Below are 22550 nucleotides of genomic sequence, written 5' to 3'. Positions count from 1 at the left end.
GATGATCTCTGAATCCTTAAGCATAAAAATTGGGAAGAGTGTGTGAGGTCCTAGGGACACCTAAGTGGTCCATACCCCCAAAGCTCCTACACAATGGCTTTTCCAGGCTCCCTTGCATGAATACAGTGGTCCCTCTTCTCTCACGTTTTGTTACCAGGGATGGTTCTTTTTTTGAGAAATTCTATAGGAAGTCAATTAAATACAGACCCTGTACCTTCCACTATGCCCTCCCTCAATCCATCTCTGGTAGAGTGAAGAAAAACACAACGGCTCTACTTGGTTGATTTTATTTTCATTTTTTATTGAAAGCTTCATCAAAGAAAACAAGTTTAAACCTAACATCCACTGATCTACAGAAAGCCCAAGGAATGGGGAAAATGGTAGCTAATTTGACTGTGGTACAGATGAAAAAATTAAAAATAAAGCCAGAAACATTGTAGAATTACAGAATTTTCCATGACAGAGACAGCAGTACAAAATGCTCTTAAATAAAATTCAAAATTGAATGATGTTTTGGAAATTCTATGAAGTCATATATGGCCTGAAACAAGGGTTTTAAAAGAAGCTGTGTCCCTTTTCCTTTTTTAGAAACTATTTCATAGCAAGTACACTTTTACATATATATTTTTAAAATTAAGATTCCAATTACATTCTTCTTTTTAACTATATGGAAGCAATAATTCCCAGAATGGTAAAAACTTCTTCAAGTGTCTCTTTTGAAATAGTTTTTATAGTTCTTGAAAACTATGGAATAACTCCTTTTTTATATATGAAGAAATAACATATTTTGGGGAGGAGGACAGAGCATCTTTCTTAATAATGTAAGACCAGAGAGTTTAAAATACACGGTATAATCCTAAAATTACACTTTGGATACTATTTAAACTTGAAATAATTATTTTAAAAAAAATCCACCGGAGTGTCAAGGTCATTAAAGCCTTAATACTGTAATGCAAAGTCAAAAAATAAACACTGCAATTTTTTGGTCCAAGATTTAAGATAGGGATAAGAGTGCATATTTAACGAAGGGCTGTTACTATATTCCCATAACTCAATTTTGAGTTGACCTGTTCTACTGGTTCAAATTTCAATAGTGAACAAATCCAAAATAGCTTTCTTTTGAGGGAAGCCAAATTCTTTGCTACAGTTTTTTCCTTTATATTCTGCAAGAATACAGCCAACTCTCAATTGTTTGTGGTGGATGGGAAAGGGACATTATGGATATTAAAATCCCACAGAATATAATGCACTGACATTAATTTTACCAATGATTTCAAACTGCTTCAATAAATGAATACCTAAGGAACAAAATAGACAGATTTGAATACTATTTCCAAATGTTTCTTTTTCCATCCTCAGGGTGAAATGCTAATAGGAGGAAATAGAGCCCAAGTCCTAATAGTTGAAAAGAGAAGACAAAACAGGTGCACAAAGTAGATGATTAGCCCTTCAAAATTTCGGAGTATTGTATTTCTGCAGGACTGGGGCTTCAGGGCAGTCACTAACTGGAGGGAATACAGTGGAAGAAAAGCATGACCCAGTGGCCTAGTGGTTGGGTCTTCCTGCAGACTCCAAGATTGATCTCACCCCTGCTTCAACTTTAGAGCTTCTGCGTAGAAGACGCTTTTCTAAAAAGTTTATTTTCCCTCCCAGAAATAGAAATAAATATGGAGAAGCCATCCATCCTTTTTTATGTGACAGCATAGGTAATGAGGTATAAAACCAGAGATAAAAGAAATCACCAATCTGGGCTGAGCTCCCCTGCCTTACATCAACATAGATCATTTGGGCCACTCAGGGATTTTGTTCTTAGCTTTTGTACTTTCCTGAACTCTATGTACTCCACAGAGGAGAGCCATGAACAAGAGCACTTGGATTAAGGGACCAATTTCAAGTTTCAGAATATTTTGTAAGAAATGTTCAATTTGAGTCAGACTCAGCTGTCTTCCAATGCCACAGTAGGTGTCATCTGCAAAACAAATTGATTCACTAATGAAATCCCATTATTACTCTGTCACAGAAGGGGTATCATACACAGGATCAACGAGCCTTTTTCAAGCCCGTCAGTCCCTCAAATTGGAATGAGGGGATGTCAGTCCCAGCAAGCTCAGAAGTTTGAAGCATGCCAGTCACAACATGAAAAACAAAATCTCATCCTTACTCCCTACTGTGGACAAGAGAATATAGATCAAGGCTCTATGACATGTTTAAACTTGATTATGAAGTGTGATTCTTCCAATGTGCTGAATGTTGTTATATACCTACATAAATATTATACTTTCATTTGGTTTTATATCATATAAAAACATTTATCACTGAAACCCACTTAAAAATTTCTCTCGGCTGATCAGCTCATCTTGCAGTGGTTCCTGCACTCTTAAGAATGAAACTGAATTGTCAAATGTATTTTCAGTCTCCTACTAAGATTATCATCTGTCTAGACAGTGCATTGAAACTTTTTCTCAAGCTTAAAGAAGACTGCAAAGGTCATAATCACAACTCAACTTTCATTAATTGGAATTTTAGGCCACTGTGAAAGACTCATAGGTGGGCGTGTGTGTGTGTGTGTGTGTGTGTGTGTGTGTGTGTGTGTGTATATAATAGACACCCCAATTATTCAAATAAAGTTAAAAAAACTAAGTACTTTTAGTACTTTTATTTTCTCATACATGGACTGAAAATGATTATAAAACAGTTTTGCAAGGGGTTGATGGACTCTGTAGGTATAGCAAACTTCCTGCTCCACCTAGCCTTCTCCTACCCTGGGCTTTCCATCTCTGATACAGACGCTTTTAACACCATGTAGTTTTTCATTAAGAGGGATGGAAGTGAGTCTTATATGCTGTCAAATGTGGCAGATGTTAAGGTCACAGGAGAATTGATTCAAGTGAAGCATGGCAACAACATCTGAATGATTGAAATCTACCAAGGAAACAAACTAACCCTGACCAAACTGCAGTCAGGTAGATTATTTTTAGAATAGCATGTGACTTGCAATATTCAAGACATGCCCGTGTTGAAAGACAAACCAGGCGCCCACCCTCCAAGTATTACCTTTAGTTCACCTAGGTTTCGTGATGTCTTCAGAAGACATGGCCAGGCTCTAAGGAGCTCCCAGTCACTATACAGACTTCCTTCCTGACAATACCTCCTCATTATTAAAAGAATACCTACTCCTCCACTGACCATGGAACTAGAGTTTGGAGGAGATGATTTTTATCCCATTTGGATTGTGGTTTTAGTTTGTTTCCTGACATTTAGGCTAAGTCTTGGCAATTACAATTGAAAGGAAAAATGGAAACATCTGAATAAATGCTTGAAGTATTGTGAAACAGAATACTTTAAAAAATGATTGTAGTCCTAATTTGGGTTAAAGTCACCATAATCTATATTGCTGATTAAATTAGGACTCTGATGTCTATATGTACTGAACACACGTTTTGGTTTGTTTTACTTTTCATACAATGTAAAGTATGAAAAGTAAAGTTTGTTTAACTTTTCATACAATGCTTACCTGTTGATGGTTTTATTTTTTCCCCAGACTTGATTCTTAAAAACAATTTTTAGGTGAGATGATGTGTAAATTTGAACATGTGCCACTTTTTCCTTCTTTTTTTTCCTTTTAGATTTAAAATATTTTATAGAATGGCCTAATATAAAAAATCCAAACACAAAGCACACATGGACACATAAAATGACATAGGCAAAATGATAAAATTTGCCTGAAGTGGTTTAAAAAAATTGAGATTATTGAAATTTTATAGTTGAAAAAAATGTTGCTGAATGTATAAATAAAGCAGTAGTTTTGAATAGAAACAGGAAGTTACCTAGGCACATTCATCAGCCACATGGTAGCTACCTCTTAGTCTCATTGTTGATTGTGTAAATGAGACTTTCTTTGTATCACATTGTTTTGTTTTGTTTTCTTTTTTTACAGAAGAAAAAGAAAGCATGTTGATTTCATATTCAAATGAATTATGCCCAGGATAATCCTTATTTATACAAAGAGTTCAGAGACTGAAAAAGAGAAACAAAAAGCACAGCTCCTATACAGGTTTGTTCATCCCCCACTAACTTGGGGGCCCATTTCTCAAAGAGAAAACTTAAGTGCCACCCTTAAAATACATGAGAAGCTGAAAAATGGAACAGAAAAAAGCTGAAAAATGGAACAGAAGAAAGTATAAATTTAGGATTCTCTCTAAAGTATGGAAAATCATAAGGATGGCTGTGACCAGTTGAAACTTTTTCGTAGCACATGCTACATTGCCTTAGCTATATTTTTGCCTCTAATTGGACCACAAAGATATGGAATCACTCTCTAGATAATGAGCTTTCAATTCATGGGGTTTTTCAAATAAGAGAATTGGATTTATTTCAACACTAGGCCTTTGTTTACAGGTCATAAATAGTAGAATATTGATTATTTTTTTATGAGTCAAACTCATTACTCATGTTGACCTAATGGGAATATGCTTTACTTTTTAATATTTTAGTTTTTAAACACCTACCCTGTTTTCTTTTACAGTGCACTGTATGCATTACCCTCTTCCTTCTGGACTAAGACAGGTTCCTGTGACTTTGTGAGAAGAATTTCACCTATTGATTCTAATGATACATTAGAAAGCCATTCTAGCACATGGGTCAATTAACAAAGTTCCACTGTCCTTCATTTCAGGTAAAACTGTATAGGTTGAACATGGATTTCATGACTCAAATATGCAGAGATGTTTGGTAAGTCAATTTAATTCATTTTAGACAATGTTTTGCATCATTCTCAATGCAAATATATCGCCTTTGGCTTTAATAATTGATCAAATCTAATTATTTGGGTTCTTATTCATATAAATCATACAATTTCTTGATTGTCAACTAGCATTAAAAGCTTACCTAAATTCCACTAATAGAATCCTCAATCTTATTGGTCCTATTTGCCTCAGGGAGCTAAACTGAAATTAAAAAGTCTATTTTCTCTTTCTTCTGATGACACCAGGATATGAAAATACAATGAAAAGAGGCAAAAAAGAAAAAAAAAAAGATATCCCCTCCCCAATTGCGGAGTCAAGATGGCTATTCACGGTAGATGATGACAAAGACTGAGGCGAGAAGACAAAATCTAGAAGTGCGGGAATTTAGAAGGAAGACTATTGTTACAAATACAGTGAGACCTTTTCAGGAGACCACTAGCCAATCAACAGAGCATCACTGAGCTTTTTTGACAGGTGATCTTTCAGACCAGTTCAGGGAGTATCTTGAGTTCAAAATTCATAAAAAGAAGTTTCAACCTGTTAAACAAGTGTTTTAGCTCATTGGTGGCCATCAATACAGGCTTCACAATTCAAGAGAGCTAGGAAGGAACCAGAAAAGCACATGGAATTTAAAGCCATTTGGCTCTATTGGTTGGAATCCAGAACTCTTGGTGCTGAAATTGCTGACCACACAGGAACAAGCTTCTACTATCAACAAAAATACATTTAAAATAAAGACTTTTTTTTTTTGCAGTATGTAAAACACCAGTGGAAGGTAGTTTAAACAAACAACAAAGTAAGAACTGGTCCGGCCATGTAGGTCAAATAAAATTTTAAAAAAGAAAAGAGAAGAAAAGAAAAACAACCTCTATCTTCTGGACTGCAATAGGGTGCCACTTCATCTTTGGTATAAAATAGGCCATCCATAGGCTGAATTTGATCACAACTAGGAAAGACTACAGAAATTGTCAACAATTTCTCTATCTATTGCTTTTTTTGTTTTTTTGTGTTTTGTTTTTTTTTTCACTTTTTGACCATAAGCTCCTATCTACTTGTTTTTTTTTTAATGCTCTTAAGCTAGGTTTTGCAATGTGACAAGCAAAGCTGACTAAAAAGTTTGTAAAGCTCATAAAAAAGACTGCAGATAAAAAGCACTAAAGCTTTTGCTAGCCATCACGCTTCAGAAATAAAAAAATCTGCATTCTGCCCCCCAAACACGCATTATTTCTAATGCAGTTGTTTTGAAACCAACGTTAATAACTTTACCGTAAAATGTTTTAGCCTTCTAGAATGATTCAACACTTAAGACAAAGTTCATCAGAAGTCCCAGCATTTTCCCAATTCTTGCAGTTGCCATGGTTTCTTTTATCAACAAATTTTCTTCAAATGAAGAAAAACATTTTCTTTTAAACTGTACAGTTTTTTTTCACCCTAAAAACTCATAGTCTTAAACTTCTGTACCAGTGAAAGCTGGCACAATATTTCAATTCTTTCTTTTTTAAACAAGATGTTGAGAGCTTGCCTCGAGAGCCTTTGACGTCCTTAAAATTAAGGCAATTAAGATTCAAGATAAACCTTACCTAAATATTTCTAAGAAAAAAAAAAATTAAAAAAACCAACCCACTAGATTTAAACAAGAAGGGAAAAAGAAAGAGTAGCTTAATTACTGAGGAAGACAATTTGTTTCCATTTCTGCTTGCCCACCTCTTGACATCAGATTTTCCATTAAAAAAAAAAAATCTATCTACACCTTCAGATAAATTCTGAATTCAAATGTTCTTCCAGATAAATGTCAACCTTCCATGTTTTGCTTTGTTTGCTTGTTTGCTTGTTGTCCTCTTCTGGGATATTTTTTTTCTTTAAAAAGAATGATGGAAAAAATAAACTGTCAGACCACATGAAGGAACCACTTGCACAGCACATAAAAACACGTTGTTTTCATTGGGTAAAGTAGAAAATTAAAAAAAAAAAAGCATTCCATTGACGCCTGTGCAAAACTGGAAGCCAACTTCTTGTTCAATGAAGTTTCTTCATTCAAGGCAGAGTTTCAGACGGACATTCTTCATTCGGTCTTGTTTATGGTCTGTGAAAACAATGGAATAAGAGGGGTCATTACACCAAAACAACTCTGAAATCACCTTCTGTGCTCTTTTCCAGTGAGCGCTCTTTAAAAGCTACCAAGCTCTTTCAATATAACAGTTATAAAAGCACATTGGGCTTAGGAGAGTGTCAAATTCTGCCACTTTCACACAAATATATATTTGAGCTGGAGTTTGTTTAGATCAATAGATCAAGAATATCTTTCAGTTGTAAAGTTGTAAATATACAAATATATCTAGACAAGCAATATTTCCTATGTTCATGGAATGTATTCTTCAATGCTTGGCTTGTGTTTTAGTTCCCCCAGAAATTCCTTGAGTAATTCTGTCCTTTCAGAACTCCCATGAGATTCATCACAAACTCAGTCAAACAATATGTGATTCCCTACTATGTACCCAGGATACAGCAATGGGTTTTATGTTTTTTTTTTAATTGAAGTATAGTTGATTTAGAATGTTGTGTTGATTTCTGCACAGCAGAAATCAAAGTGATTCAGATATACATATACACATACTTCTTTTTAATATTCTTTTCCATTGTGCTTTATCACAGGATATTGAATGTACTTCCCTGTGCTATACAGTAGGACCCTGTTGTTTATCCATCCTGTATATAAGAGCTTACATCTGCAGCAATTGATTCTTTGTTACCTCACGGAGCTCATTAAGTGTATCCACATAAGCAGAAGGCTTATGTAAATAAGACAGGTAAGAGGGCAATGTAGTTTTGTTCACTTTCCAATTTCTTTTCTTCTTCCTTGCATCTGTATCTCAACAAGGTTTTAAATTTTTGAGAGCAGGGACTATATTTTACTTCTTTTTACTCTCCAGGAGTCTGGCAGACTGGTAGGCACACTGTAGGTGTTTAACAAGACAAATGCTATTTTTATTATATGTCACTTTGCCAGCCCAGCCCACATAATCTCTTCTGATTCTGCCCCATCTATATGGCAGGGCTGAGCTAATAGTGGGTTGATCTTTACTCTTATCTCTTCCACCCACAGATCAGAATTTAGCTCAAGAATTTCAGGGGTATCTTTTAAAATGAAGATGCTTCAAACTATCTGTAGGTCCTATTTAGATGAAGCCTTCTTCCCTCAGTGTTCTGTGGGTTCTTCTGGTGCCCAGTTGCTTAATTTAGTAAAGAAACCTCAGTGTTGCTGGGTAGAGTTGTCCAGGTGTTTCACTGTACAGGATGCTTGGCCGAAGGAGTGCCTGGGGGCTGATTTTAGCCCATGGTCTGTTCCCCAAGCTGTGTACTCTGGTGCAGGGCTGCATTTGCTCTGAGCAAGTGGCCCTTATTCAAATTCACAAAAAGCCCTCAACAATGTTTTGAACTAGCCTGGGATGTTTTGACAGTTAGCCTGAAGGTTTCTGAGGAAACCCAGAGGGTTTCCTTTTCCTAATTTGCAAAAAGCCCTCATATGTCTCAGCTATAGCTGTTAGAAACCTGGGTAATTTGTTCCTAGAATCATGTAAGGAAAGCAACTCATTGATAGAGTGAATAGTTCCATTTTTAACCAAGAGTTTAAGTCTCTAGAAATACATATTATTTCTGTGTTATGCAAGAAAGTGGGGTTCCTTTTAAGAATAAAAGCAATCAAAATTTTCATAATAGCAACAGTAAGGGAAATTTTAGTAGTAGTAGTCATGGGAACCATGGTATATATTTGATCTCTCTGTACATCTTTGCAAAGTTTAGGTTTACGCCATTTACTTCTAAAAATCTACCTTGTTATGGGAACAACATTTTGTGTGTGTTTTTATGTTTGTTTTTTGGTCTATTCTTTGCTCCCACTCCCATCTTCTACCCTGGTATTATTGTGCATTGAGCAGAAAATGCCTAATATAGCATGAATCTCCATCAGAGCTGCTCAGTGAATGCTGTCTTAGTCAATGGACTACATGACACAGAACCCCCTCACTGCTCAGGTGTGTCACATGGGCTGATATCTAAGCATCCGTATTTATGAGTGAGGCTGGAGCTACTTTCAAGTTTTATAACCTTACACAAATGTTTCCAATATCCTCCTACCATCACTTGTTTCATCCTTCAAGTGATCTCGTTGCTACATGAAAACAAATGAGGAGAAATAACTGGTTGTACTTTACATTTTCATGATGGCTAGCTGAAGTTTGAAGGGAAAAGGTGTTGCTGTTTAATAGAACTGAATTCACTCCTGTGCGCCTTCTCTGTTCTAATGAAGTGTGAAAGTGCACATTTACATAATGCTTATGTCATGCACTGGCATTCATAAAAACAGTAGGCTTTCAAAGTGTCAAGGCTGTGATCAGGAGCAACAAGAACATTTTAAGTTGTGCAGTGAGACTATTTTAAAAATAAAATGAATTGCAATGTAAAAAGAGAAATTTGTGTGAATGAGAGCATGATTATGAAAATCATTTGCAAACTGTAAAGTACTGTGCAAATAGAAATATATTATTATTCACAAGCTTAAAGGACATGTAAGGATGGTAATCAAGGGCATATAATTTGCTCATTACCGTACTGACGATTTATAGGCAATTGGTGTCATGACAGTTCAGTTAGACAGAGAAGACCCGAAGAATTAAAAAGACCAACAATACTGGGGTTGAGATAAAGGCCTTCTAAGGTCAGTGTGAAGGTTGGAAGACTGAGAGTTTGACCAAATTTAAGATCACAGAGTCGTTCTGAATACTCTCATCCTCCAACCTCCCCGTGCCTACTCCCCCCAAAAGCAGAGTGAATATATTAAAAAGTGGCAAATCATCATCTTAGAATTCTAGATTTTTAGGCTGGAAGAAGTCTTAAAGATGATCTAAGGATGCAATATTCCCCAGAGTCATTTCTAACAGATTAGCTTTACAAATTTTCATGTGAAAAGAGGGATTCTGTGATCCAGAGTGTGGAAAATCTGCACACTATACTCCCACTACTGGATTACCCATAGTAAACTAAACATGCGGTTAGGGCACCAACAAAGAAAGGGATCAATAGAAAAAAAATTGTTTCTGAAAAAATGTTATCTTTTAAATTAGTATCAAAATAATCATCATGCTGACAATAAAAATTTTGTTTAGTTCTTTAATAATTTGTTAATTTTTTGTTTGTTTGTTTAGCATTCCAAAGGAGGAGGGCAGCGCACACTCAAATCTTTCAGGAAGTATCTATCTATCTGGCCCTCTAGGGAGTCAGGGCCACTAGCATATTAACGGCTTTGAAGAGAGCTGCAATTAAGCAAGCATTTCACTTAGCTTAAAGCAGTGTTTCTTAAAACCACTTTTGACCATCCTCCCCACCCCACCTCCAGGGCAGGGTGGTAAATCCTAGTTTAGCACTGGAGACCTAATTTATACTTTCTGGAGAACACTGATCTAATCTCTCACTTTAAAGATGTGAGGGAGGCTCCTTGAGGAGACAACAAGTAAGTGGCAAAGATGGAATTTGAACCAAGGACTTCTGATTTTGCTTATTAGAATGTAACTTTGCTTGAAGACTCATACTTTTAAAGTCTTAGTTATTTTTAAGATTTCCTAAATAGCACAAAGGAAAACTGAGACTAACCTAAGCAGGAACAGGAATTTCCAAAGAACTTCCAAAACAAAACACAGGTATCATTTCCCCCGTTTGGGCTAAGAGTAATCAGAGTCTCTTGCATTAACAGCCTCTTTTAACAATAGGAGGGAAAAAAAGCATGAATACAAAATGGGAAGTAATGTTTTTTTAGCTTGGAAAGTGTAATTTGGAATATTAAAATTATGCTGACCCATGATTCCAAATGCAACCTTTTTGTTCATATGCACATTTTAAATATTTCTCTAAATTTTTTCCTATAACCTTCTGTTGTGTTGTCTGTAATTTATTTATTTACTTTTTATTGGAGTATAGTTGATTTATATTGTTGTGTTAGTTTCAGGTGTATAGTAAAGTGAATCAGTTATACGTATAAATATACACACTTTTTTTTAGATTCTTCTCCCATATAGGCCATTACAGAGCACAGAGTAGAGTTCCCTGTGCTACACAGTAGGTCCTTATTAGTTATCTATTTTATATATAGTAGTGTGTATGTGTCAATCGTGTTCTCCCAATTTATCTCCTCCCTCTTTCCCCCCGGTAACTATAAGTTTGTTTTCTACATCTGTGACTTCATTTCTGTTTCGTAAATAAGTTCATTGTACCATTTTTTTAGATTCCACACATAAGCGATATCATGATAGCTGTCTCTCTCAGTCTGACTTACTTCACTCAGTATGACGATCTCTAGGTCCATCCATGTTGCTGCAAATGGAATTATTTTGTTCTTTTTTATGGCTGAGTAATATTCCATTGTATATATATGTACCACTTCTTTATCCACTCCTCTGTTGATGGACATTTAGGTTGCTTTGATGTCTTGGCTATTGTAAATAGTGCAGCGACGAACATTGGGGTGCATGTATCTTTTGGAATTATGCTTTTCACAAGATACGTGCCCAAGAGTGGGACTGCTGGATAATATGGCAACTCTACTTTTAGTTTTTTGAGGAACCTCCATACTATTTTCCATAGTGGCTGTACCAATTTACATTCCCACCAACAGTGTAGGAGGGTTCCCTTTTCTTCACACCATCTCTAGCATTTATTGTTTGTAGATTTTTTGATGTTTGCCATTCTGACTGGTGGGAGGTGATACCTCACTGCAGTTTAGATTTGTATTTGTCTGATCATTAGTGATGTTGAGCATCTTTTCATGTGTGTTTTGTTCATGTGTATGTCTTTTCTGGAGAAACATCTATTTAGATCTTCTGCCCATTTTTTGATTCAGTTGTTTGTTTTTTTGACAAGCTGTATGAGTTATTTGTATATTTTGGAGATTAATCCCTTGTCAGTTGCTTCATTTGCAACTATCTTCTCCCATTCTGTAGGCTGTCTTTTCATTTTGTTTATGGTTTCCTTTACTGTGCAAAAGCTGTTAAGTTTAATTAGGTTCCATTTGTTTATTTTTGCTTTTATTTTCATTACCCTAGGAGGTGGATCAAAAAAGATATTGCTGCAATTTATGTCAGAGAGTGTTCTTCCTGTTTTTCTCTAAGAGTTTTATACCATCCAGCTTTATATTTAGGTCTTTAATACATTTTATTTTTGTGTATGGTGTCAGAGAGTGTTCTAATTTCATTCTCTTACACGTTGCTGTCCAGTTTTCCCAGCACCAGTTACTGAAGAGACTGTCTTTTCTCCACGGTATATTCTTGCATCCTTTGTCATAGATTAGTTGACCATAGGTATGTGGGTTTATCTCTGCACTCTTTTGCTGTTCCATTGATCTATATTTCTGTTTTTGTGTTAGTACCATACTGTTTTGATGACTGTAGCTTTGTAGTATAGTCCAAAGTCAGGGAGTTCAACCACTGTGACACTGGGGAAGTCCCAACATCTTATAGTTTTCTGAGAAGAGGTCTTTTGCCTTCTTTGATGGGTTTATTCCTAGGTATTTTATTTTTTTCATGTGATGGTAAATGGAATTGTTTCCTTAATTTCTCTTTCTGATCTTTCATTGTTAGTGTATAGGAATGCAACAGATTTCTGTGCATTTATTTTGTATCAAGCAACTTTACCATATTCATTGATGAGCTCTAGTAGTTTTCTGTTAACATGTTTAGGATTTTCTATGTATAGTATCATGTTATCTGCAAACAGTGACAGTTTTACTACTTCTTTCCCAATTTGGATTCCTTTTAATTCTTTTTCTTCTCTGATAGCTGTGGCTAGAACTTCCAAAACTATGTTGAATAAAAGTGGCAAGAGTGGACATTCTTGTCCTGTTCCTGATCTTACAGGAAATGCTTTCAGATTTTTACTATTGAGCATGATGTTAGCTATGGGTTTGTCATATATGGCCTTTATTTTGTTGAGGTAGGGTCCCTCTAGTCCCACTTTCTGGAGAGTTTTTATCATAAATGTGTGTTGAACTTTGTTAAAAGCTTTTTCTCCATCTATTGAGATGATCATATGGTTTTTATTCTTCAATTTGTTAATGTGGTGTATCACATTGATTGATTTGCATATGTTGAAGAATCCTTGCACCCCTAGGATAAATCCCACTTGATCAGGGTTGATCCTTTTACTGTGTTGTTGGATTTCATCTGCTGGTTTTCTGTTGTGGATTTTTGTGTGTATGTTCATCAGTGTTATTGGCCTGTAATTTTCTTTTTTGTGGTATTCTTGTCTGATTTTGGTATCAGGGTGATTGTGGCCTTGTAAAATGAGTGTGGGAGTGTTCCTTGCTCAGAAATTTTTGGAAGAGTTTCAGAAGGATAGTTGTTACCTCTTCTCTAGATGTCTGATAGAATATGCCTGTGAAGCTGTCTGGTCCTGGACTTTTGTTTGTTGGGTGTTTTTTAATCATAGTTTCAATTTCAGTGCTTGTGATTGGTCTGTTGATATTTTCTATTTCTTTCTGTTTCAGTCTTGGAAGGTTGTACCTTTCTAAGAATTTGTCCATTTTTTCTAGGTTGTCCATCTTATTGGCATATAGTTGCTTGTAGTAGTCTCTTATGATTTCCACTGGTGGGCAGAGCTGGATCTTGTCCCCCTGGTGGGCAGGGCCTTGTCTGGGGGTGTGTTTAGCTGGCTGCTGTGTGCTCAGGAAGACTTTAAATAGCCTGTCTGCTGATGGGTGGGGCTGTATTCCTGGCCTTTTGGTTGTTCTGCCTGAGGTGTCCCAGAACTGGAACCTATGGGCTGTTGGGAGGGTCTGGGTCTTGGTGAGAAAACGGCAGCCTCCTGGAGGGCTCACGCCAATGAGTACTCACCAGAACTGCCACCACCAGAGTCTTTGTGCCCACAGTGAGCCACATCCATCCCCCACCTCTGCAGGAGACCCTCCAATACCTGCAGGTAGGTCTGTCCCAGGTTCTTATGAAGCCATTGCATTTTTTTTCCCTGGGTCCTAATGAACATGAGGTGTTGTGTGTGGCTTCCTAGAGGAGAGTTTCTTCCCCCCCCAGTCCTGTGGAATTCCTGCAAACCCCATTGGCCTTCAAAGCCAGATTCTCTGGGGGCTCCTCTTCCCATTGTCAGACTCCCAGGGTGGCAAGCCTGGCGTGGGGCTCTGAACTTTCACTCCTGTGGGAGAACTTCTGTGGTATAATTATTTTCCAGTTTGTGGCTTGCCCACCTGGCTGTATGGGATTTGATTTTGTCATGACTGCACCCCTCCTACCATCTCATTGTGGTTTCTTCTTTGTCTTTGGATGTAGGATAACTTTTCTGGTAGCTTCCAGCATTTTTTTGTCGATGGTTGTTCAGCAGTTAGTTATGATTTTGGTGTTTTCGTAAGAAGTGAGCTCACATCCTTCTATTTCGCCATCTTGTCTCCACCTCCTCTGTTTTTTAAATTTAGCTAAAAGCCTGTGTGAATCCCATCAGATAATATGGTAGTCTCTGGCACTCTGTTCCAAGCAGATTGGAAGTTTTTAAGTATGCTCAGTGAGTTAGTTAATATATGAGATGGGAACAGAGATTAGCTATGTGGGAACACAGTGAGAGACACTGGTAGGAGATGAGAGATACTATGTGGCCAGAAGCATCTGTCAAGGCTTTGTGAGTAGGTGAAACTGGCTTTGGTTGTTTCAAAGCATAATGAGGAAATAAGTGATTCAAGACCTTCCTTGTTAACAGTTTAATGATGTCTGGATAAATGAAAATGACACCTTTATTCATCCAATCAGCAATTATTGACGAGTGCCTACTATGAGAAAGGCAGTATTCCAGATGCTAAGGAAAGACCAATGAAAGAGGCAGATGCCTCCCCTACTCTCTTAGATTTTGCTTTCCACAAGGATTAGACGTACAATCAATGGATCAATCAGCAAACAATCAAAAAGAAAAAGAATCTCAGAATACTTAAGTATATTCTGTAATAGAAAGTGGCTGGATAAATACCTAAGATTTGGTATCAGGGAAGGTCTCTCATGTAGGTCTGGATGTGAAAGATAATTATAAGCTAATCTTGGAAAGACTTAGAGGAAAAGCATTCTAGGTAGAGGAAACAGGAAGTTCAAAAATCTGGAGGTGGGAACCTGAGGCTGGAGTCATCTAAGGTAAATCAAATCCCATCATTCCTTCTCTTCAAGCCCTCCAAAGGTTTTGCAGCTCCCCTAGAATAAAAGTGAGAATACTTAGTCTACACAAAGCTAAGAATCCAAGGACCAAAGGCTCTATAAAAGCTGGTCTGTTCTACAACTTTCCCGCCTAGTTAACCACACTCCAGCCTCAGGTTCCCATATTAGACTGAAAATCCTTGAGGGCAGGGGTATGTGTCCTAGCATAGATTCTGGCATGATTCTGGGTACTGCAAGTGAAACTGGGTCTAGGTGTAAAGGTGGATGGGGACACTCTTGCTAGAATCTATCAGAGGCAGAGATGCTCCCTCTGGGTCAGGCAGAGACTCCCATCCCTGTCACATCATACAGTGACCATGAAAGGTGGGGACAACCCTGAGAAAGAAGAGAGCATCTCACTGTGGGCTTACAAGTGGAGGCAGCTAAAGCTGATTTAATCAGGCAGGGAGAAGAGGAGGTTCTGGACAGTTGCAAGGAAGGGGGTTTGTATCTTGACCATTTTCTGGAGGTGGGACTACATTTCCCTTATAGAGAAATCGACTTTACAACAGTCTTGTTTTGAGAATAAGCCACAAGCAACATCCCTAAAGTTATAAGCTACACATTTCCCTACAGTCTTATTCTATCTTTCCTGTGTAGCGTGGAGAGTATCTCTAAAATACTTTAGCCAATTCATGCTATCTTGAATACTCCCAATTTCACAAATGGGAGCTCATTTCCAGTTTCATTATGCTAATTAACTTGGCACTGCTTTCATCAGGCAACTCGCTTCTAACAATCATTATGCTAATTGAAATATGGATAGTTTAAAATACTTGTACAAACCTCTGGCCTTTCTCATTAAATGAGAACTGACCTCCTGTGGGGTGTGAAATTCTGATTAGGGTCACTGAGTGCCCCTGAAAAGTAGTTTAACCCATCACACATACATTTAATATCATAATGTCTATTTATATCTATACTAAAGGTATTTTAAATTAAATTACAGGGGGAGTCAAGATGGTGGAGAAGTAAGAGGACGTAAAGTTCAACTCTCCCCACAAATGCATTAAGAATACATCTACAGGGCTTCCCTGGTGGCGCAGTGGTTGAGAGACCACCTGCCGATGCAGGGGATGCGGGTTCGTGCCCCGGTCTGGGATGATCCCACATGCCGTGGAGCGGCTGGGCCCGTGAGCCATGGCCGCTGAGCCTGCGCGTCCGGAGCCTGTGCTCTGTAACGGGAGAGGCCACAACAGTGAGAGGCCCGCATACCGCAAAAAAAAAGAATACATCTACAAATGGAACAGTTCTCACAGAGCACCTGCTGAACACTAGCAGAGGACCTCAGACAACTAAGAGGACCAGAAAGATCCCCACATAACAGAGTAAGATAAAAGAAAGAAGAAGGGAAAAGGAAGAGGAGAAGTGGGACAGGACCTGCACCCTTGGGGGGAGCTGAAGGACAGGAGAATTTCCCATGTCCAGGGAAGCCCCCTTACTGGTGGGGAGATCAGCTGGGACAGAGGGGAGCTTTGGGGGCTTGAAAGAGAGTGCAGCAACTGGCCTGAGGCAGGCTGGACAGAGTGAGACCTACACAGATGATCCATGCCACAGCCCTGCACGCCCAAGCCTGAGAGGTGTGTCCACTGGTGTATACAGGGGCAGGGTGCTAGAATGTTGGATCTGGAGAGCAGAGCTGTGGAAAGGACTGCTGTTGGCTGTGAGAAGACAGTCTGAGGGGATGGGAATGAGGAGCTCCACAATGGAGAACGCTCGTGAAGCAAGCCCAGATTGCCATAGAAGCGAAGTGCCGTTGTTGAGTGATGTGCAAAGGGCAGGCCACCTATGCAGCCTCTCTCCCCATGCACCAGCCCCTGCCTCCCCAGGCACTAGGAAGGGCTCCCGCTGGGGCAGGCTCTCACGCCCCTGGCTGCCGCCCACTCCACCCCCTCCTGCCAGGGTAGGCTTGTGTGCTCTGGGGCAGCTTCAGGAGCAGATGCCTGTGGGTGGCCGACACACAGAGGTGAGGCTGAAACCATAGCTGAGCCCCAGGGGCCGTGAGAGATGGGAGAAGAGCTGAAATCTCTCCTCACAGCTGCACAATCTGTGGATTTACACTCTGTGACTGGCTTTGTAAACTCAGAACCTGCAGAACATCTGATCTGACAATGAGTGCTCCCACAGCCAAGATGGGTCAAGCTTTGGCAGCTGTGGACTTTGTGGGCAGGTACATGTGGGGGTGGGCAAGGCCAGAGTCTGAGATGCTTCCATAGTGCCCATAGCCTGTCCAGATCCATGATTACTGCAATCTTGGGACCTGACTTCAGTGGATCTGTGCTGGTGGCTTGGTGAAAACAATGCCTGAGAGACACCAGGGCCAACTGCTGGCATACCTATGGATAAGGTGGGGCTGACAGCAGTGCCAATAACAGTGTAATCTGAGTGCTCCCACAACAGGTGAAAGGTGACAAAACAGAGCACACCTACAGGTGAACAGTTCCAGAGGAGGAATACTCGGTGGCTTCACTCTCAGTGGGAATGCTCCAATCCTGTCTACATCACACCACAGATCAGAAACACAGCTAAGAAACAGATCTGGGGGCCTCTATTCCAACAACTAGGGAGCAGACCCTGATCCAAACAGAGCGGTGACAACCACAGAGCAAAGGGGAGTCCCCACTAAATATGCAGGGCAGGCTCTGGTCACCACAACACCAGTCACACCTCCCGTATCAAGGGGATAACTACCAGCATACACTGAGAAAAGAGGTGTCAGACATCTATAATAAAAACAGCTCTCACACCAAAACATATTAAACCAACGCAGGCTACGCAGGGACATTCCCACATAAAAATAGCCCTCCAAGACAGTCTGAGCATCTGGTATCTGGAGGAAGAACCCCCCCCCCCAGAGCATTTAGCCTTGACACCCAGTGGGGCTTGAGTGCAGGAGTTCTGCAAGGCTGGGGGAAACAGAAACTCCACTCCTGGAAGGCATACAAGATCCCACATGCACTGGGGCCCAGTACAAAGCAGTACCTCCATAGGAACCTGGGATAGACCTACCTAGGGGTCTTGGAGGGTCTTCTGGGGAGGCCAGGTCAGCTGTAGCTCACTGTGGGAGCACCAGTAGCAGAGGTCCCAGGTAATACTGATCAGCGTGAGCTCTCTGGGAAGACCTGGCTTCACCCAATAGCCTGCAGGCTCCAGTGCTGTAAATCCTCAGACCAAACAACCAACAAGATAGGAATACAGCCCCACCCATCAGAAGACAGGCTGACTAAAGACATACTGAGCTCACAGCCACCTCAAAACACAGCCCTTGACACGGCTCTGCCCACCAGAGGGACAAGTGCCAGCTCTACCCACCTGAGGGCAGGCACCAGTCCCCTCCCACCAGGATGGCTACACAAGCCCCTAGACCAGCCTCACCCACCAGGGGGCAGACACCAGAAGGAAGAGGAACTATGATCCTGCAGCCTGTGGGAAGGAGACCACATACACAAACAGTTAGACAAATGAGATGACAGAGAAATATGTTGCAAACAAAGGAACAAGAGAAGAACCCACAAGAACAACTAAATGAAGAGGAGATAGGCAATCTCCCTGAAAAAAGTATTCAGAGTAATGATAGTAAATGATCCAAAACCTCGGAAGAAGAATGGAGGTATAGACCAAGAAGATGCAAAAAATTTTCAACAGAGATAGATAGAAGATTTAAAGAACAAAGAAAAAAAAAACAGATGAACAACATAATAACTGAAATGAAAAATATACTAGAAGGAATTAATAGCAGAATAACTGAGGCAGAAGAACAGATAAGTGAACTGGAAGACAGAGTGGTGGAAATCAATGCCACAGAACAGAATAAAGAAAAAAAAAAAGGGGGACTTCCCTCATGGTGTAGTGGTTAAGAATCCACCCGCCAATGCAGGGAACACGGGTTCGAGCCCTGGTCTGGGAAGATCCCACATGCCACAGAGCAACTAAGCCTCTGCACCACAACTACTGAGCCTGTGAGCCACAACTACTGAGCCTGCATGCCTAGAGCCCATGCTCTGCAACAAGAGAAGCCACCACAAGAAGAAGCCCGTGCACTGCAACGAATAGTAGCCCCCACTCTCTGCAACTAGAGAAAGCCCGCACAGAGCAACGAAGACCCAATGCAGCCAAAAATAAATAAATTTTTATTTATTTATTTATTTATTTAAAAGAAGAAAAAAGAATGAAAAGCAATGATGAAAGTCTCAGAGACCTCTGGGACAATGTTAAATGCACCAACATTCACAGAAGAAGAAAAAGGGAAAGGGCTTGAGAAAATATTTGAAGATATTATAGCCAAAAATTTCCCTAACACAGGAAAGGAAAGAGTCACCCAAGTCCAGGAAATGCAGGGTACAGGATCCTAATACAGGATAAACCCAAGGAGGAACACACCAAGACACATAGTAATCAAACTAACAAAAATTAAATACAAAGAAAAATTATTAAAAGCAACAAGGGAAAACAACAAATAACATAAAAAGGAATCCTCATAAGGCTATCAGCTGATTTTTCATCAGAAACTCTGCAGGCCAAAAGGGAGTGGCATTAGATATTTACAATTATGAAAGGGAAATACCTACAACCAAGAATATTCTACCCAGCAAGGTTCTTGTTCAGAATCAATGGAGAAATCCAAAGCATTACAGACAAGCAAAAGCTAAAAGAATACACAGAAATCTGTTGCATTCCTATACATTAACAATAAAAGATCAGAAAGAGAAATTAAGGAAACAATTCCATTTACCATCACACCCTAAAGAATAAAATACCTAGGAATAGACTTAACTAAGGAGGCAAAAGACCTGCACTCAATAAACTATAAGATGCTGATGAAAGAAATCAAAGATGACACAAACAGATGGAAAGATATACCATGTTCTTGGACTGGAAGAATCAATATTGTCAAAATGACTATACTACCCAAGGCAATCTACAGATTCAATGAAATCCTTATCAAACTATCAATGGCATTTTTTACAGAAGTAGAACAAAAAAATCTTAAAATTTGTATGAGACACATAAGACTTTGAATAGCCAAAGCAATCTTGAGAAAGAAAAATGGAGCTGGAGGAATCAGCCTCCCTGGCTTCAGACTATGCTATCAATACAAAGCTACAAATCATCAAAACAGTATGGTACTGGCACAAAAAGAGAAATATAGAAACCCAGGCAGCTATGGTCAGTCTACAACAAAGGAAGCAAGACTATACAATGGAGAAAAGACAGTCTCTTCAGTAACTGGTGCTGGGGAAACTGGACAGCTATATGTAAAAGAATAAAATAGAACATTCTTTAACACCATATACAAAAATAAATTCAAAATTGATTAAAGACCCAAATATAAGACTGTATACTATAAAACCCTTAGAGGAAAACATAGGAAGAACACTCTCTGACATAAATTGCAGCAATATCTTTTCTGATCTGTCTCCTAGAGTAATGGAAATAAAAACAAATATAAGCAAATGGGACCCAATTAAACTCAAAAGCTTTTGCACAGCAAAGGAAGCCATAAACAAAATGAAAAGACAATCCACACAATGGGAGAAAATATTTGCAAATGATGCAACTGACAAGGGATTTATCTACAAAATATATAAACAGCTCATGCAACTCAATATAAAAAAAAAACCCCATCAAAAAATGTGCAGAAGACCTAAATAGATGTTTCTTCAAAGAAGAAAAGATGCTCAACATCACTAATTATTAGCAAATCAAAACTACAATGAGATATGACCTCACACCAGTCAGAATGGCCATCATCAAAAGTCTACTAACAATAAATGCTGGAGAGGGTGTGGAGAAAAAGGGAACCCTCCTACACTGTTGATGGGAATGTAAATTGCTAAAGCCACTATGGAAAGCAATATGGAGGTTCCTTAAAAAACCAATAGTGCTACCATATGATCCAGCAATCCCAGTCCTGAGCATATATCTGGAGAAAATGATGGTTCAAAATGATACATACACCCCAGTGTTCATTGCAGCACTATTTCCAATCGCCAAGACATGGAAGCAACCTAAATGTCCATAAACAGATGAATGATTAAAGAAGATGATGTACATATATACAACAGAATATTACTCAGCCATTAAAGAGAATGAAATAATACCAGTTGCAGCAACATGGATGGACCTGGAGATTATCATACTAAGTGAAGTAACACAGAGAAAGACAAATATCATATGATACGGCTTATATGTGGAATCTAAAAAAATGATACAAATGAACTTATTTACAAAACATAAACAGACTCACAGACTTAGAAAACAAACCTATGGTTACCAAAGGGGAAAAGTGGGGGGGGCAGGGCTAAATTGGGGGTTTGGGATTGACATATACACACTATTATATTTAAAATAGGTAACAAACAAGGACCTACTGTATAGCACAGGGAACTCTGCTCAATATTCTGTAATAACCTAAATGGAAAAGAATTTGAAAAAAGAATAGATACATGTATATGTATAAGTGAATCATTTTGCTGTACACCTGAAACTAACACAACATTTTTAATCAACTAAACTCCAATATAAAATAAAAATTAAAAAACTTACAAATAAAAAACAAAAATGCCTTATTCACTACAGATATTTCCTGAAAGTTATTGTGTAATAGTAATAATGATAGTAGTAGTAGTAGTAGCAGTAATGATAATAATAATAGTAATAATAATACCTTGTATTTGTAAGGTTAAGTCATGTTCTAGCATATTTAATTTGGAGGACTGACTTTAGAAGTTAAAGCACATACTGAAGACTCCATTATCATTATCAATCTTTCAACAACAAACAAATCTCTAAATGTGTATTGAGATGAAGAAAACTGATGATCAAGAAATGGAACAGCACTCTGCAAACAGGAAGAGTCTTTTGGAAATTTTCTATTCAGCAGGGCTTTGACTGTTACCTATAAAGTAAAATAGTTAGCATGACAAGACATCTGTATATAGACTGAACTTTTGTTAATTCCTTTGGTTTCAATCAAAACCTTTCAAATTTTAATCTCCATAATTACTCAACACAAAGCTAACTGAACTTTGCTCTCTCAGTGTTTTAAGGATTTTTCAGTAGTAATTCTGACTCCCTGACTTTTGCTTTGCCACTTAATTCCTCAATAAGACTGTACTCCATGTTGTTTTATATTTAACAATACTCTTTTTCATAAACTGTTTTACTGGGTGAGTTTGAAGCACCCTTGCCAGGGGAGTGTTACTGTCTTCATTTAAGAATGAAGTCACTGAGACCAAAATGCAGACACACTATCCAGTTTCAAGTGTGAATACTGGAGGTTTTCAAAAAATACGTGTGGTAGAATTTTTTTTGGTAACAATGTCTATGATGCCCCTCTCTGTATCCAAGCCTTTTGGTAGTGAATTCCTACATTAACTCTGGGCTTGGTCACATGACTTGCGTTTGACCTATGGGACAATAGCAAATGAGTCATAAACGGAATTCAAAAAATGCTGGTCATTTGGGCATCTTCTCTTGCTGTTCTCTGAATTCTGAGACTTCCATGGGAATAAGCCTGCTAGAGGGTCAGCAATACATGGCTCATTGGTGTCCATCACTCAACCATCAGACAACTAAC

The 22550-nt window shown here is 38.7% G+C and overlaps 1 protein-coding gene across 1 annotated transcript in view; it reads right to left on the bottom strand.

Moving 5' to 3' along the window:
- Nucleotides 1-286: 286 nt before the first annotated feature.
- Nucleotides 287-22550, bottom strand: part of RBMS3 (RNA binding motif single stranded interacting protein 3) — a 714611-nt gene continuing 692347 nt past the window's right edge. Inside the window, exon 14 of the mRNA XM_060022086.1 lies at nt 287-6828. Coding sequence (XP_059878069.1) covers nt 6822-6828 — 7 coding nt within the window. The 3' untranslated portion in view covers nt 287-6821. The remainder of the gene's footprint in view (nt 6829-22550) is intronic.

The sequence above is a fragment of the Delphinus delphis genome, chromosome 10 (assembly GCF_949987515.2).
Source record: "Delphinus delphis chromosome 10, mDelDel1.2, whole genome shotgun sequence".
In the NCBI taxonomy this organism is placed as follows: Eukaryota; Metazoa; Chordata; class Mammalia; order Artiodactyla; family Delphinidae; genus Delphinus; species Delphinus delphis.
This window is presented reverse-complemented; position numbering and strand designations above follow the sequence as displayed.